This window comes from Bombus vosnesenskii, unplaced genomic scaffold (assembly GCF_011952255.1).
Source record: "Bombus vosnesenskii isolate JDL3184/JDL3185 unplaced genomic scaffold, Bvos_JDL3184-5_v1.1 scf7180000013264, whole genome shotgun sequence".
In the NCBI taxonomy this organism is placed as follows: Eukaryota; Metazoa; Arthropoda; class Insecta; order Hymenoptera; family Apidae; genus Bombus; species Bombus vosnesenskii.
This window is the reverse complement of record NW_022882924.1, coordinates 6,424,432-6,442,594: the sequence shown is the minus strand read 5'-3', so window position 1 is coordinate 6,442,594 and position 18,163 is coordinate 6,424,432. Positions and strand designations below refer to the sequence as shown.

Genomic DNA, 18,163 nt, shown 5'->3' with positions numbered 1-18,163 from the left:
CATATTTCTCTGGGCAATTTAAATTTTCAAGCAGATAGAATATAAAAAAAAAAAGAGGAGGAAAAAAAGCGCTAATCTCTCAGCCACTTTTCTGATCCGACACAGTCATTTTCCTAATTTGCATGTTAATTACAAAATTCCTTCCGTTCCTAATTATCATATCAGATTTCTATCAATCCGCCAACGAAGAACCGCTCGTTCAGCGTATGTATCGTTTATTTCCCTGATTTCTCGTCAATAACTAACTGTTCGAATTTTCATCGGCTTGGCACCGATGAAAATCATTCGTTACACGAACAAACGGAAACATCGACCAAATACCACATCCACATGCGTTCAACGTATAAAGACGAATAAATATGAAAATAAATCGCGATAACCGAAGCGATAATTTCCATATTTCTTTCTTATTACGAACAGCGGCTCTCCCATTGATATTTTCAGTTACGAACACGGTTAACAGTTTCGGTGGATTATGTCCCAGGTAAAATCTTATCTCTCCGGGAATCTTCTTCGCGACAGGCGAATGAAACATCGCCTTTTCTGAACCGTATATTCCCTAACCTTCCCCTTAGGTAGAGGCTAACGTAGAGGAAAACGTAATACGGCGTGAAAGTGCTTTAGCTCGGTGGCTGAAAATATTGGGAACGAGATGCAGAAAGATACGATTGATTTCGTTTGATCTAAGGCCGGTGGAAATTTTTGCATACAACCGTTCTGAATAATTATACAGGAATATCGTTTCCACTCGGAACGTTATAGAATATAAAAATGCGAAGCGATCGGAGAAATCTTTTACGAACAAACAGCCAACGAGATAGAGTTAAGTGACGCAAGCACGTAACAGTTTCTTCGTATATTTCGAATCTATAAATAAGATGGTATCCTTCCGTATCGGATGAATCTACAAAGAACAGTAGAGTTTAACAGCATCGGAGCATTAATTAATACATACGTTTCATTTACAGTTACTCCGACGAGTATCTCACTTTACATATTCCGCTAATCCTTTAGGCCATCGTAATTAAAGCGTGTTCCCAAGAGAATAATGTTTCGTTAGAAAGGCTTAACCGGTCGAAATATTTGAACGTAATAACTCGATATAATCGGGCGTTAAGCGTATGACAACAATTAAATGAAACGATTAAATTCTGACTATATTTTCGCGCGTGACGAGCGAGAATCTACTCGCGTGTTCGGCAGGCGATTTCCGCGAGGCGCGTCCTTAAATTTCACGGAAAGGGGACGAAATTGCATCGAAGAAAGGCTGAATTCCGAGAAATACCTGTCCTTCATTCATTCACTCGTCACAAATTACCATTCTCCTTCCACTCGTGTCACGATCGTCGAACGCGAAACAATTTACGATACCACTGTGTGCCGTCTTTCGGGAAAGGAGCTGCTCTCCTCCGAGGTAGGGAATTCCCCTTTGCGAGGTTCGTTGAACCGAATATGTCAGACTGCGAGATTTATCCCGTATGAATAATTTACTGCCAACGCGGACAGTGATATCTCTCGATACCGCTGTATGCCGAGCTAACGCAACGATTTCTAAACGGTTTTATCTGCATTTAAGTATAATTAACGATCTCCTTTTTTAATAATTCTAGGTTAAAGTATGAATTTTCATTTGGATATGGTTACCGATCTATTTGGGTAATCGTCGTCATCGTGCGAGCGACAGTGATTGATGGTATTCTGAAAAGCAATTATGTTATTGTCAGTGATCTCTTTGAATAATCGAGCGTCACGATAAGCGTCTTAATTTGGATATAGAGTCGCCGGTATTTCTCGAATAATCGTAAATTAAGTAGAGATTTAAATGGAAATGTAGTTGGTTTCTACGAATAATAGTAATCACGTTTTATACAAGTATATAAGATATAATTGATCCATTCTTCGAATGATTAAGAACCGAGTCTCGATTTAAATACCTATGGTAATTAACGATACGGTGATAATAATCGTACATCGAAGGACAAGTAGCGTTTTAGTTTTTAGGATTAGTAATTCGTTTTTACGACCACGAGCCAGAATACGCGAGCTTTCGTTCGAGGGCAACTAGTCATTTCTTTCTGACCTCTTATAACTCTGAACTGAAATCCTTATGTGGCTGTGTAACATTAAACAGCTTAAACAACATCAACGCTTTCAACGGGTAAGGATGGATAAGTATCCCGTAACGAATCAAAACTATGTCCACTGCAAAATAAAAATTTCCTAATGGAAAATTAATCCAGAACAAGGTAGAATATTATATACGTTTAAATATATAAATTTTCTCACCATTCGAACCGCTCACTCCGTGATTTAATCAATCTCGACAAAGTATTTATATAACGTTGCATGGAGAAGGAGCTGAGACAACGTTGAAACGACGTAGACTGGTATCGTGTATGAAAATTCGAGGTTTAAATTGGGCGCAGGATGGCCCGGTCCCCTAATAAAAGCGGACCAGAAACGTGGCAATTTCACGCGTTAGCCTCGATTGACTCGGATCGTTTTCGTGATCACGAATCTGCTACAACCGGCCTGACGTCCCCTCGTCCGATTTCACACATCGGGAACGTGTTCGTGGTGTCCTTGTAATTTATCTTCTTCGAACTTTCTAGAAGAATTCACGATACTGAACGTATAAGCAACGATAGGAAAAGAGAGAGGTGGCGGCGGCCAAATGAAACGGCGACGAAAAGAGATTCCGGCCGAGTAGAAAGTTCTATGATGAGGCCCATTTGCATAAGTCGATAGTAACGAAAGTGGAAACTGCCTGGCTGTTCTTGTCCCCGCTGTTTTTCCACAACATCCGCACCGATTTCGATCATCCGAACGCGCGTGACATAACCGAAGAGTTATGTCCGGGACTTGGTCGAAGAATTCACAATGGGCGGTCTACGTGAACGGTTAGCTGTTGGAACCTTACGGGAAATATCTCCTCGAATAGAAAGTTCCAGCCGGCCGTTCCGGCTTTCCGTAATCCTTGAAATTTCAAGATTTCGATAGCAAGATTCGTCGATGTTTGCCAATCCGCTGTTCTTTCACGTCGTTGCCAATTGTTCGGGTAGGTCCAAGCTTCGATCGAAGCATCGTTGTGTCGTAGGTTGCTCACAAGTTCGCCAGAGCATGCAATACGTTGTTCAAGTTATTCGTATTCTTGTCGTTTGTGGTGTGTTTGTTACACGAATAGTTGACACGCATTTCGTTGCTGATTAAGTATATCGTTCCTTGACATTGTCGCCGATTGTTCGAACAGGTGGAAATTTCAATCGGCATTCTCGGATTGCAGGCTGCTCACGAATTCGTCGGAGTATAGAGTGACATGTTTAAGATATTGGTCGTTTGTTGTTACAGATTTTGTTGCTAATTAGGTGATATATATTGTTTCTTGACAGCGTCGCTGATCGTTCGAGTATTATTCTTACGTTCACTTTGAAAAAAAGATTCGTCAGTGATATTTTTAAACGGATATGATGAAACTTATTTTCAAATCTCGCATTGTTGAATAAGAAGATCATATTTCCGAAATTCTTTGGAAATATGTATTTTCATAAATACCTGGTCAAATATGTATATAATTCGAGCAATTGACAAGATGCTAAATGAACAAATAATTTAGCAAGTGAATGCATCAGTCTTTTTAATAGTCGCAGCCGATCCTTTCGGTACCTTAGAGACGCAGATCTTGCGACATTAAGCAGTTTAACAAACGATGAAGTTTAGAAATGAATTCCAATCGATCCAGTTAATCGAGTCGATAATTCTCCGATTATCTCACAAGCAAGAAGCTTCCTTTTTGATAAGTGTTTTTAAAAATACCTATTCAAATATAATCTGTTCGATTTAATATTTGCCCGATATCTTCTATTTAACAACTGAATTCTTCGTGGCGATTTTGTAATTTAATTTCCGATGGGCGAGTATAAATTTGATTAAGGCCGAGATTTCACGCCTTGTTCGCAGCTTTCAAACGCAATTTGAAATTTCTTCAGCAGGTGTTTGCCATGCTTTTTAGCTCGATGTGCCTTACTTAAAGCAGAACGAAGCGGAGGCAATGCTTTATCGGATAAGACATCAATTTTCGAATCTTTTCATCGATCGATCGTACATAAATTTGTCAATTTATCTCGGAAGAATCCTGTAACGCTTAATGAAATTCCCGACGTTGAACGTGTTTTCTTAACTCGTAGCTTGTGAAATTATACTGTTTTTCGCGTGACGTCACGGCTTCGTAGAAATCGATATGCCTTCAAATTTTATTATCTTCTCCGACTCTCGATGAATATGCATGCGGAAGCACAGATTTGCGCGAAACAGGTTCGCGTCTGAAACGCGACAACAAGAGAACGCAAACAGAGGATTCGACCAATGGAAATGCATTTCTTTCTTTTTCCTTCTGACTGCCATTAACATAAATAACCCGTATATGAAAATCAATGTTATCGGACTACTTTTAATATCTATTTTTAGGCAACGAACTGACGCTGCTCGATGTTCTATTTTTAAGATCTCCGGCAAATCCGAGCAAAATAAATTTGAATTCCGAATACCTTATCGCGTACTCGGTCAGTGATGTACAATTTTGGATAAAATTGAACTACGTATTTCATGTTAAGAAATAATTAAATGGGAAACATTGTCGTAAAATCGTAATTAAATATATTGCATTAGTTATCAGGAGGAAAAAATCAGGAGCTGGTTACGCGGACTGTTCGGATGAAAATGATCGATATTCAAACGTTACACGCGCCATACTGATTAGTAATAAAATACACAAGTGAAAATATCCTTTCAATGGCAATTAAGATATACGATAAAATCCACGCGCATTTTTCAGTTTACGTACACGCGGCATGGATCAGTTTACTATTCCTTGGCGGATATTATGGGACGAGAACCCACAGAACAACCACGGAAATCGGTGTTCTACTTTTAAACTGGTAGGATCTAGTCGTAATATATCGTAACCTAACAGGATACCGATGATAATCGCTATAATTTCTCTTACATTTCTTTCGTTCAATTCTACGTTTCGCGTTACGACAACGGGGAACGATTATTTACTCGATTAACTGGTATTTTGCATATTTCAAAAGATAACGACGAATGTGGGTTTTTGTAAGATTTACACGATTCTAGAAAGTGATTAATCACTGGATTGCACGTACTTATGCACTAAATATATGTCACAGTATGCAAATAAGGTACGTGACATATGAAGATGTAATATATGAACGTACGTCGAAAGAAATATGTCGGTGTATGGAAAAAATGCGTGAGATACGCAACGAGTGTATGGAATATTGAAAATTGGAGTGTTACAGTAATAAGATTCTTTGTTATCTGCACGTTACGACTATAATTTAAATTCCAACAAATTGTAAACATTTCTCAGCCTTGATTAATCGGCGACTTCGATCGGTTAAAATTAACATAACGAAAGCATATTCTACGACTTCTGTTCGCTTCTTAGCAAGTTCATCCACTATTTCAAATTTCAGACTCGCGATACAGTTTTGGAATTTCTCTTGGGCATCGTTCTTAGTTCGATACTACTAGCGATATGATACATCTCTCGATATTATTTAATAATCGTGTGCAATATCGTTAATAAAACCCGATATAGGGTATAAAACGTAGAATATTTAGCTACACACAATATCTTCTCACTGTAGGTTTCTTCAAAAGTTCGCTATAAATAATATTCAATTTTACAAAATAGTTACGACGAAAGTACGCGAAGTACTTTACGAAGCAATGTACTTTAAGGTACAATAGTCTTCTCACAGAAGCATATAACGACAAATACGTAGGAAACTTATCTCGCGAAATGTGAAAATTAAGACCCTCTACAGATAAAACATCCTTCGTCCAGGTTTCACTTTATCAAGAATTTTCTGTATAAATATGCATTTGCATACGTATAAATATTCACAGTATGTCGTAATAATCGCTGTATGCATATTCTCATCATAAATCGCGTCAAATGTAATCTACATAACGAATAAAGAAATACACTTTTGTGGGTAACTGCAAAGGATTAAAACGCAACGCACGATGAAACGGGCCATCGGTTCTATCGGATCGATCAATTTTTTGACGAATCAAGGACTTTTGATCCATTCGCTGTTTCAGTATCAAGATAATTTTTTAGGTTTCTCGTCGAACGAGGTTTCTCGTTCCTTTCAACATCCTGTAAGACTGCGAAAAATAACCGAAATTCCAAGTGTTTTTTAACGAAAATCAACCGTAGCGAACACGTTGAGAAACCGAACGAGTCTTTGGATAATCGCGATCAGGTTGTTCGCTGGACGATATTCGAGAACCAGCAGAGGATCTGCCAAAGTCACCGAAGAAACGCTAGACGAGCATTCCTTGCCGCAGAATGCTCACACCCACGAGAACTGCTTCTAAACCGGTAGAATCCAGTTGGTAAAGCGATTTATAATCCCGAAGTAAACTCATACAGTGTGTTAATTATATCGATCGGTGGTGAAATGATTTTTAAAGTATCTCTGAATTCTAAATCCGTCGATTGAAGAACCAGTTCTCGCGCCAATTCCACCATTTCTCGCTTTTCCGCCGTTGATTCTTCCTTTCGTCGAAGCCACGGTTTCGCAGCCAAAGCTTTCCAACGCGAAATTCAAAATTAGCAAAGAATAATTCATTTTATCTCGCCCGATAATGAAATGAGTACGATCAGCATACCTTTAACGGTACAAAAATAAGAAAACTAATCAGAGATAATCTACTTAGGTAAATTGGTAGTCAGCGAGTTAACGTTATTCTTTGTGTTTCTTTTATTCACGTTCTCTCTTAATTTCCCTCGACACTGAGTTTCAAAAAATATACCTTAGGCGTCGTGTATCCATTTTGAGAGATACAAACAAGTAAATGCAAATTATCATATTTGATACGTTCAATCGTGTCAATTGATAACATAAATTACATAAATTATATAAATTATCGCTGTTAATTACAAACTTAGCGAGATACGCATTGTGTTGTAACGAAACTTTAACAACATTTCTTTATTCAATTAATTAGTAATCGGAAATTCGCTGACAACGTTACAACTTATAATTGCTATAGATAAATTATTTGGCGCTGGTATAGTAGGAAAATTGAATAGCACAGTGTCGAACGAAGAAAAAAGTTTCAAAGATACACGAGCATGTAAATTGCGAGATACACGGCGTTATAAAAGATTAGACGAATACGGTAAATTATAGTACGATTAGAAACGTAGCGGCCTAAACAAGGATTACGTCCCCGTAGAGGCTGCGTGAAATGAAAATCAGATCTCGACGGCAGCCTGCGCGGCACGCAAACTAGACGCATACCATCGGAAAACGCGTTCGCGGAACCTGTTAACCTCCGAGGCCGAGAGAAGAGAATTCATTCTGACTGATTCCAATGGATTCCGACAGTGGTTGGGGCACGCCATGAGAGACAAAAGAGACGTCATCCAGAATATCTCGAGCATTAGAACGACGACGTCGTCGCTGACGACAAATGTCGGCTCTCCTTCCGCCAAGCTCTTCCTACGTCCACGTACGCGTACTGTACGTACACGAGAAACTTACATACGCAACGACTACGAGTAATAATGACGATCGAGCCGCGTAAACGCGATGACACAAACGAAAAGAAGCGTGTGCACGCACACGGCACACGGCACACCAGGCAACAGTAGCCTATACGTACGTACAAATGTAAGTACGTATAGAGAGAGAAAGAGAGGAAAAGACAGAATAATGACTTACTGTGCGCGGCAAAGGTCATGATGACGTCGCTCTGGTCGATGGCCCTGAGATCCTGACCGGTGAGGTCGAACTCGCCGGCCCTACGTTGCTGCTCGCCGATCGGCTTCTCGTCTTCGTCCTCGCCGAGAGCATTCTTGTATATGTCCAAGAGAAACTTGGGCGCCGACCTCTTGACCTGTGGCGGCCTACCGGCCGTATTCCTTGGCCGATCCGGTAATCCAAGAAGATTCAATATCTCGTGTTCGACTTCGCGTTTCTCCCGCTGGCTAACCACTCTGTGGACGATCGTTTGGTCGAAACCGTTGTCGACGTAGAGGCCGCTCATCCTGTCTGCGGCGGCGGTGCTCGTCAGCCCGGCGAGGATCGTACCGAGGATCAGCAGGGGCGCGAGACGGCGCGGCGACATCTCAGCGCGTCTTTCCGCTCGAGACCGACACGGGCCGGAAGGCACCATTCTACCTCCCGCCGCTTCCACCACCACCTCCACCAGCACCACCTTCCCCTACGCCACCGCCTCCTCCTCCTCCTACGTCGGCGTTCGCACGACGACGACGTCGTCGTCGTCGTCGTCGTTCCTATCGAGCCACCAACGTGGACGCCGAGTGGGACCGCCGCCGAGGCGATCGAGCCGCGATCCAGATGCCGCGGAATCGATCGATCCTGATCGATCGATGTGTCCCCGGATCGCTATGCGACGACACCGCGCACTCTCCTTATATCTTCTTATATACCGCCTTATATCGTCTCGACGCGCCACTATACGAACCTCCAACTTACGGAATACCGTCAAACTTCTTTCGTTATCTTTCGCCTCTTCTCCCTCTTATACCGTTACTTAGTACGATTTTTCTTCTCTTTCTTCGTTTCGATCACTCGGTCCAAGTCGTTCTTCGCTAAATTAACAATGAACGTAACGAAACAGACGACACTTTTATCCGTCTATTTAGTAGTTCGTCTCACGATATTCCCCGACCTCAACACTGATCGACTTTTCTCTTGCCACTGTTCAAAGTATCCACGCGTAGTATCGCTCGATCGAACTCGATCCACTCGAAGCTTATCCGATCGTTCCGTTCCGTGCTTCCTCTCGCTACTGCGATCGAGGATCGATAAAAAGACACATAGTAGCGCGCACTTTGTCCGTGAAGCGATTTAAAAGATACACGGGGCGCATGTTCGCGAAACGCGCACACGGCTGATTCTCGAGACCGTCTCGGTGACCAGCGGTGACCACTGCCGCTGACTCCCGCGATGCCAGTGCCAGTCTGTTTGTCTGGCCCGTGCCGTGCACCTCCTCGTCGTCGCTGCTCCTCCGCGAGGCCTCACCACCGCCTCCCAGGGCCGTACCGCTCCTCCGACAGAGCCACGCCTCGCTTTACCTTCCTCTCTGCCTTTGCCTCTAGCTCGCTCGCTCGCGTCTCGCCTCGCCTCGTTTCGCCTCGCTTCGCTTCGCCTCGCCTCGCGTCGCCTCGCCGCACCGCGCCTCGCCTCGCCTCACCGCCACTCGCCACAACTCGCCTCGCCTCGCTTCGACTCACCTCGCACTGCTTTTGCCTTGCCACGCCGCGCCGGTAGCCACGCGTACATACTGATCCTTTCCTCTTTTTCCGCCGTCCAGTTGGTTTCTTCGCTCGTTTCGATCTTCTCCGCGTTTCGTTTCGTTTCTTTTCTCAACCCTCTTGCACCATTCGACCAATATCGATCGCGCTATCTTGCGAATAAGTTTCAAGTTGCCCACGCTGACGATTTCTAGTTAGCGTAGCTTGTATGTAGGTGTAATTTCTCTTTCTTAAACGGTAACACGTTTGGTAGTGGGACAAACGAAGTTCTGTAAGTGAATCTTGCGAGTTTTACAAGCTCTAGTCGATCGTTTTATTAAACGTGAAATTATAAACTCTCGTAGAAGCTGGGTATGCAACAAGAATCTATAAATCTACGGACTGTCACGACCGTTAATTCGCCGATATCGTCAGGAAATCGCGCCAAAACGTCCCACCAGGTTTCTCTGCGTTTCTCTTCTCTGATTTTCCTTTTGTATCGTAGGATCATCGGACCAGAAACGGCGCGATCCGCGCTTAACCGAGTCTACGAACGAGATATCGCGGTAAAAGTCGTGAAAACGAAAACGAGTTTCGAACGAAGCGAAAAATGAAAAAATGTAGCGAAATGCTGACGAACGCCGGACCTTGTACGACTAACTGGCAAAGTGTCACCGTACGCAACGATCGTCCTGGTATCGAGGTCCACTCGACGACTATTAAGTAACAGGACGAGGTTTGATCAGACGCGTGTGCGTGTAACACGTTAAATAAGAAAAGGGGAAAGTATCGAAGCATTCGATCGTTCTGTAAACCGCATGTCGTCTCGCGATAACGTTCCATATCCAAGAGAGAACGTATCGCCGTGACGGAGATGCTAGTGATAAAGAGAGCCGCGAAAATGAAGGATAGCCGATGGTAACGTGAAAATGTTCTGTTCACGATTAGATTGTTCGCCAAGCGTATACACGCGAGTGTATTATGGCGTTGCGTACAACGCTTGTCGCACGCCTAACGCGGCATTCATGGAATGTTGCATGTAATACCAGATGTTTGCAAGGTTCCGAAGAGGTTCGCGGACGCGTGTTACAATGTAACTATTACGTAATGGAAGGCTGATGTTGTTTGAACACGGAGAACGGCAGCTAACACTCAGCATTTAATCTAAGTATGTACGTACTTAAGTACGTACGTCCACGACGCGCAAAATTTCTGCAACCAGTCGCTTCGACACAACTCTGCGAGCATGCGACGATTGTAAATTTGATTTACTTTCACTGGGGATCGCTCGCGACCTTTTTGTGCGTGGCTCGATTGTTAAAAATATCAAATGCAAGGGAAAACACGGCAATGGAACGTGGCTTGGACGTTGATTATAACGAAGGAAGAGATTTAGGTAACTCCGAAAAATTGGACTTTAATTTACGGATCATCTCTGGTAATAGTCGTGCTATCTACTGTTTTAATTTGAATATATTTATACGACATCTTTAACTGATCTTTTCCTTCTTTACTTTTTATTCTATTCGCTATTCCGTAGCGACGTCTTTCCATTTGCTTTCTTTTACTTCGATAAAAAAACGTAATAAAACTTTCGGAAGAAGAATATTCTTCTTTGAAATAGTAATATATATATATATATAATATAAATTTTTAGCGATAAATTGGTCGTGTCAATTCCTGTAATCCAAAAACCAGTTCCTTTCTTTTTCTTTTTTTTTTTTTTCGATAGACCAACGAGTAACTGAAACGACGATTATAAAATGAAACGCGTTTTGTTTAAACGATTGCGTAAAACGGAACGCATCTCGTTTAACGACACATCGGTGTCGTTTAACGCTCCAAAAAAGAACGAATTCGTTGCTTTCACCGGGCGAAATAAATTTCTTCGCTTCTTCTCAGATGGACGCGCAACTTTCGGAAGTGTAACGATCGCCGTTAAAAAAAAAAAGAAAATAAGATTCCTCGTTCGAACTGTTCGAACAGATTCATATGTAATAGGGAAAGAGTACAGCAACGCGTCGAATTATATCCACTTTTCCTCGTTCGCTTTTACGATCACCACATACATAATCGTGAAACTGCCAAAGATAACTTTCCACTCGTATATCTACACGAAAAAAAAAAAAAAGAAAGAAAAAGAAAAAGAAACGAAAGGAGAGAAAAAAGAAACGATACAAAACGAGAACTAAATGAAAGGCAGACATTTTACAAATTAAATATGCGTACAATAACCGATCGATAACACGAAAAGATAGGAAGAAACGAAACGAACGATTCGCAATTCGTATAGGTTTTCGCGAGGAAACTTTTCTTCCGGGCCGATCCACTGAATTTTCGAAGACATTTGCACGTCCCTGGGTCATAGAGATAGGACCGCCCCTGCCGAAGAAGTAGGCGGCGTTCACCAGCCCTGATCGTTGGTATTACTCGGCACTCTAACGTGGTGCCGGAGATCAGGGTTAGCGAAGAAACGGCATGCGATGGCGGCCGACCGAACCTCAACATTCTTCCACTTTTTCAACCCCCTGGATCTTTATCAGCTCGCCATCCAGACCAGTTGCGCCACAATTTCCGCCCGATAACCGCGCTGCACCGTAACCGCTGCCGATACTTTCCACCGGTGAAAACTGTCCTTCGTTTCCGGCCCAGCTAATGGAAGAACGCGTGCGTGAAAAATTCGCTTGAAAGCCTACGGATGTAACAGGTTGCACGACAAATAGAGGTTGCCTCGGTTAATGCACAACGACGGCGAAGAATCTGTTTACAGGCTGTTACAGGTAACACAGCGGTACGGTATGCAGCGGTTGACACGAAAGTTGGCCGTACGAGAAATTCCTTTCGAAGATGCGCGCCTCGATGGCATTCAACCTTTGGAGATATTTATTTTTGGAAACGCCTCGTCTTACTCGGTACCTCGATTTAGATAGCGTGAGAGAAATATTTGATATACGGCGATTCGTTAATTTCACCATGCTGACAATGAACGTACGTATTTGCGCCTCGTATTCCGCCGTCAGATCTCCTGTTACATGTGACGATTTTGATCGAAGATTTCGTCGTACAGAAAATTGGCGAGGATCACGGACGAATGATACGCGAAGATACGAAAGATAGTTAACGGGAAAATACGCGAAGGTAGTATACGGTGGACTTTTTGAAAAACATCATTTTTTTTATTAAACTGAAATTGCATAAAAGGATAGATCGTACAGAGGATTTTCGAAAAATATCGTTTATTTGATGTCTGTTTTATCGATTGACGATTATTTACATACGTGTTTGAAAGAAAAATTGCCGATTTTTAGAACGTATCAACGTACGACTCGTAATACGAGAACAGGCGATGATTAGCTCTTAGTATAAATTTTTTACGTGTCCGGCTAAACAATTCGTTCTCCGTCATAAATTACCTACAACATGAAATCTATTACGTACATATTTCTATTCAATTTCTTGTTTATTAGAAGAAACTGTACCTACGTTACATCGAATTATACGGCTATCATAAATCATCATGCAAAACGTTCTAAGTAGCTCGTAACTATATAACCACTAAAGCGCTACAAACATTTTTGCAAAAGTTACAGCCCATAAAGTCAACAAGAAAACATTTGCGCTCCTCGGCATAGGAAGACGAACAACTGGAAAGAATTCCACCTTACGAACCATCTAAGTATACCTGTCCCCTCGAGTGAATTTAAACGATCGAAAAAATCAGCGATCGCGAGTATCGTGTTCTCATAGAGAATTTTTAATAGAGGCACAGAAGAAAAAATAAGTCGCGTGTCATATTTATGCGCAACCGGCCATAAACGTAGAAGGGGTCGGGGTGGGCGGACGACGGTGAAAGCGAATCGGAGACGGTAGTATCATTAATCTGCCAATAAAGCCAGCGCAAGGCTTACAATATCCAGTTTGTTGTAAGAGATATTTGTTTACTCGACACAATTTCTTCGGTTGGTAGACACTTGCAGTCTGACAAAACGAAATTAAAAAAGAAAGAGGAAAAAGGGAAGGTCCGATTTTGACTGTGTGTTTCGGCTTCTAGAAGATACGTACATACAGATGTGTGTATGTATATGTTTACCTATACCACCTAACATTTTCGTGTTACACCTATCTAAATAGATTTTCTCGCCAGTGAATAATGCGCGAGCAAATAGAAATTTAGCGAGTATTTTTAAACTTGGTATCAAGAGATTTTATTTGTTTACTTCGAAACCACCCGTTCCTTTCTATCCAGACACGGCCTTACGGCGCTGCTCTAACGAGAAAGTGTAACTGTGATTTTTGTTGAAACGTCCAACAGTAACTGCGATTTTGTTCTGAAATCGTCGACCAAATCGTTAACGCGCCAACGTTCGTTTCGTGGATCTTTCGCGAATGAATTATATCCATTAATTGAGATAACTTCATAAACGAATAATAATTGGAATTCGTTCGGCTCTTGCGAAACTTTTGACAAAATACATCGTCTCGATGCAACGGTATTGATCCGTCGTGTCAAAGAAACGATTTTATAAACGTACGAAGTTCAAACAATTTATTTGTACGTATTTCTATTATCTGCTCTTATAAATAAATTATTACTTCTCTGGTATTCTATAAACACTGGATAATAAGCATCTCACGAGGAGACGATCTAAATTAATTAGCTCCAAAGACGAATTTATTAGGGCTGGAAATATAATTGTTTCTCGCTTGTATTCGCTTATGATATATTTATGAATATTAAATAAGATAGATATCATATTTTGCAACGACTGAAAAAAATAATCTGCATAATAGATACACATATGTGATCGTTCTATCTTTAGTTGAAATTGTACTTAAAGAAAAACCCAACATGTATTAGTATGTGTGTGATTTCCGATCGCCACGTCGCTGCAATACTACAACGAATTTCGTTGCTTCGTTACGTTGAATTATTTACCAAAAAGGTATAACGAGTACGATAGAAACGTTTGCTCGACGAGAAAATTTCCCAAAATGAAGAATCAGCAACAAGAGTACACGTAATACGGCGGTTTAACAGCTTCATTTTTATAGCTACGACAGCAAAGTTTTACACGTTCGCGCAAACAACCTGGCCGATTGCGTGCGACAAACATTAAGCACATACCAACGTGCTTCTTACAGGTGTCGGACACCACGCATACCGTCCGTTTATTCCGCAATGTTCGGATCTCAATTCCACAGAGATAATCCTGAAAGTATCTGCAAAGGTGAGGGAAGGAGATACCATTATCGATGCATACCGGCTCACCCAATAAAACGTTGGTAGCTTACAGCCCTGGATCGTCATTCTGCACGTCCGTGGATGAAACTCTTGGAGAAAAGCAAGAGATGCTGCAGTTCACTCTACTTCTCTCTTCCTCTCTCGTCCAGTACGTTCTCTTTCTCCACTGACCAACAGCAACGGAATAAATAAAGTAAATAGAGGAATATAGGAGGTAAATAAAAAATGTGGCAGCAGAGAAGAGAGACAGAGAAAGAGAGAGAGAGACAGAGACAAGGAGAGAAAGAGAGAGAGAGAGAGTGGAGTGTGTGCGAGGAAAGAGGGAGGGAGGTAAGGAGAAAAAGAGAGTTAAAGGGAAAGAAGGAGAGGAAAGAAGAGAGGAAGGGAGAGTGCCCTCAGGGCGAATTCCCGTCGAGCATCGGCCGCTGCAGAATCCAGAGGTGCGTTCACCGGGGAAATCCCTCCCTCGGAGATTATCCTCCTGAAGAAAACTCGACGACTGTGCATTTTTAACGCGCGCCGTGTACGACCGCGTGTTCCTTTATTTACAATTGCGTTTTCTTAAGCGCACTTCACTCTTCTTTCGTCGCATTTTTAGAAAAGTCATATTTACGTCCGGCAAAACTAACGATAGATTGTACACTTGAAATTGTACAAGATTTGTACGAGACAAAGTTGTAAATTTGAAACTTCTTTAATCGATGGACGAACGCGTAAAATGCGAAAGACAATTTCACTCGTCAGCTTTAATTCAATATTACTATTATTACGTGATATAAGTAGGTTTAATAGGTAAAGCGAATGATAATAATTATTATAATTTTACTCGGTTATTCATTTTATTAATTTTGATCGAGTTATAAAATTGATTATCATACGGTAATTTCGATTTTTTGGAAGAGAGTCCAAAAGGATAGCATCCGATACAACATCCATATAATATATTTATCATAAAATAAACAAAATACTCCGTTTAGATTCATTCTTACGCTGTTGCATACAAACGATAGGCATCTACCGAGAAAAACTCTCCTGGCCGAAATTACGGCCCATTAACACGACGAGAGACGGAACGCCACAAGGATCGCAGTTGATCAGGAATAGATCTGAACAATGGTATTTGAACGAGACCGGAAACTAGGTTCCCGTAACCAATCTGAAAGTTCGAGAAGAAGTCAAAAAGGATAGAATCGGCGATGACGAATTCAAGCACACAGAGAAGCGATCGCTCGTACCGTAACGTACGACATATCTTTTCTCAGAAATCATCTCGAAGCGATCTACCAGTGAACGGTCGTCTTTCTCTCTCTGTCTCTCTGTCGAGTCGGGCCGGCCTCTCGTGTGTCCCTGTTGCGTTAGTTGGCCAGGTCGGTGCCAGGGAGTCTACCAGCGATAACCAGCTGCGCGTCGTACCGGTAGACTGCCTGCTGCCTCCGGCTGCTCCGGGGACCCTGGGACCGGTTATACTTGACCCAGCGGTTTACACGCGCTTGCCGCCGTCAGCACCACCACCGCCGAGGCCGGATCGCACCGCTACCGAAACACGTACCTACATTGCCTGGACAAACTCCACCACACTCAGCTAGTTTCTTCTCTTTCTCTCCCTCTGTTCTTCCAGCTTTCTCTCTTTTCTATCTTTTTCTCTCTCGCACGATCAACGATCTCCGTCGGACCGATACACGCTACCTCAATCCGCTTCACCCCACTCTGGCACACCCTGCTCTCTCTCTCTCTCTCTCTCTCTCTTTTTCTTTATCTTTCACTCTCTCCCCCTCCCTCTCACTCTGAATATCTGTACGCTTATTTTTGCATACAAAGAATTCAATGATTTTTTTGTGAAGTTATTAGAGTGTCCTCCTGGAGATGAATCGCCAGCATCGAATTTAGTTGGATCTCAGAATCTAAAGAAAATGATAAAAGAGCCTAATACGATACCTTCTGTTTTTAAACTCGAACGATACGGTTGCCTTAGTTGTTCATATTTTCATACGATGAATTTCGTAATCGAATATTCGTAGATGTATGTGAATATATGAAATCAAGTGTATGATTTAATAACACATGTGTATGAAATTAATGTTTATGGATGTTAAATTTGTAAGATTTCCGAAATTTTGGAATAACTATCAGCATCATCGATTGCAGTCTGGAGTACGAGACATTTATAAATAGTATGATAACATTATCTTAAAACTATATACAATACGATATACTTCTTACGGTAGTTCGTTCACTTAACGTATTTTTCCATAAATTTACGATGGAATTCACTTCGTAACGAATCGTTTATGAACACATCGTGCTTCTTTTTCGGTTCCGAACGAGCACAGTTCTTGAATACAACATCATCATCCCATCTTCGTCTGACTTTCATATCTGTTCTTCCACTTTGAGAAGAATAACTTAATAAAGGATTTCCAGAAAGTATGTTCTCCATTCTTATTCTTTCCTCTTCCTGTCTTTTCTCCATTTCCTGGAAAATAAAGAAAATAAAATAACGTAAAAGCTTTAGAAGAAACATAATATTGAATTTACATATCAAATGTAAACATGAATATAAAAACTTTGCCTTCTTAGCTTGCTCCGCTGCTCTCTCCTTCTTAATACGTTGCAATTCGGCTAAAAGAGCAGCAGTATCATCTTCGTCACTTTCTGACTCTGAATCATCATCGTCAAGAGGATCATCTGCATCTAAACTTGCTGTAGGTACTTGATCAATTTTCTGCCTTTTAGCAGCACTTGTCGTGGACGTTTCTCTAGGTGGTTCTATCATACGGCGGTTAGAACTTTTATCCTTTTCCCTCTCACGTTCACGGTCCTCTAATTCCTTGCGAAAATCACGGTTTCGCAATTCCTCGATTGTTCCTTGTCCATGTTCCCTACAAATGAAATTCATTAATTTCGGCAAATGCAAATAAGTAAGGTTATGTTTGTTTGTTCGCTTGATTAAAAAACTTACATAAAATATCTTAAATAAAGATCACAGTACATAAATTTTTTTGAAAATATTATAAAGTACAATATAATACCTGTATTTCAATTTTGTATGAGACGGTAAATCTCTGCTGCTGTATTGTTTTGAGATTGCACTTAAATCTTTTTCACCACGTCCTTGTCCTCCTCTGGCAGGTTCAAACGTGGGTCTCGCGGCCGTAGTCATTTTGTTTGAAAATTAGCCAGTACTTTTCGATGTAAAACTCAATCTTCGTTTCTTGAATATGTTTCGTAAGTTTTCAAAACACAGCTGATCATCCAACAAGTCTGAATCAAACCAATTCGTACCGTATATGGAGATGGCGTAAACTGTTACATTTTAGTTTCTTTATTAGCCGCATGGCGCAGAACACGAAATTCCTCAACGCGCATGCGTATCTAGCGACCACTACGTCACTCTACAGCCGGCGACAGATGCTGTCATTAAGCCGCTACACATTCGAATGGAAAGGAGTGCAAGGAGTAAACAGAAACGAGTAAAAAGGAAACAACAGCACGTATATGATCGTGATTGTAATTGCGAGAAAAATTTATGATAAAAATGGCTCGTGCGTTATATCGTTCGGTATGTTACCATCGTAATATTTAATATTATATGTTTATTATTACTGTAACCATTAATAGCAGTA

General features: G+C 41.4%; 2 protein-coding genes and 1 long non-coding RNA gene across 4 annotated transcripts in view; 1 reads left to right on the top strand and 2 right to left on the bottom strand.

Annotated features, from left to right (window-relative positions):
- LOC117235366 (protein 60A) overlaps positions 1–9,098 on the bottom strand; it is a 41,651-nt gene extending 32,553 nt beyond the window's left edge. The window contains exon 1 of the mRNA XM_033497326.1: positions 7,761–9,098. Coding sequence (XP_033353217.1) covers positions 7,761–8,214 — 454 coding nt within the window. The 5' untranslated portion in view covers positions 8,215–9,098. The remainder of the gene's footprint in view (positions 1–7,760) is intronic.
- Positions 9,099–9,911: 813 nt separating this feature from the next.
- On the top strand, positions 9,912–16,242 carry LOC117235410. Of its 2 annotated transcripts, none has more exons than XR_004493666.1 (3): positions 9,912–10,694; positions 12,069–12,286; positions 14,441–16,242. It is a non-coding gene; the product is annotated as an uncharacterized LOC117235410 (long non-coding RNA). The 2 variants fall into 2 exon arrangements; XR_004493667.1 differs by lacking the exon at positions 9,912–10,694 and adding an exon at positions 11,495–12,005.
- A 437-nt stretch (positions 16,243–16,679) lies between these two features.
- On the bottom strand, positions 16,680–17,847 carry LOC117235375 (spliceosome-associated protein CWC15 homolog). The gene is made up of 3 exons (XM_033497337.1): positions 17,570–17,847; positions 17,110–17,419; positions 16,680–17,013 (listed from the first exon to the last, which is right to left on the bottom strand). The coding sequence occupies exons 1-3, from the start codon at positions 17,698–17,700 to the stop codon at positions 16,771–16,773; spliced, it is 684 nt and encodes a 227-aa protein (XP_033353228.1). The 5' UTR covers positions 17,701–17,847; the 3' UTR covers positions 16,680–16,770.
- Between the last annotated feature and the right edge of the window lie 316 nt (positions 17,848–18,163).

Bases quoted from the DNA above. Each gene is read 5' to 3' on its own strand.
- LOC117235375 (XM_033497337.1), bottom strand. From the start codon at position 17,700: ATGACTACGGCCGCGAGACCCACGTTTGAACCTGCCAGAGGAGGACAA. The intron at 17,420-17,569 runs GTATTATATTGT...TTTCATTTGTAG, and splicing joins CATACAAAATTGAAATACAG to GGAACATGGACAAGGAACAA. The intron at 17,014-17,109 runs GCAAAGTTTTTA...TTTATTTTCCAG, and splicing joins CAGCGGAGCAAGCTAAGAAG to GAAATGGAGAAAAGACAGGA.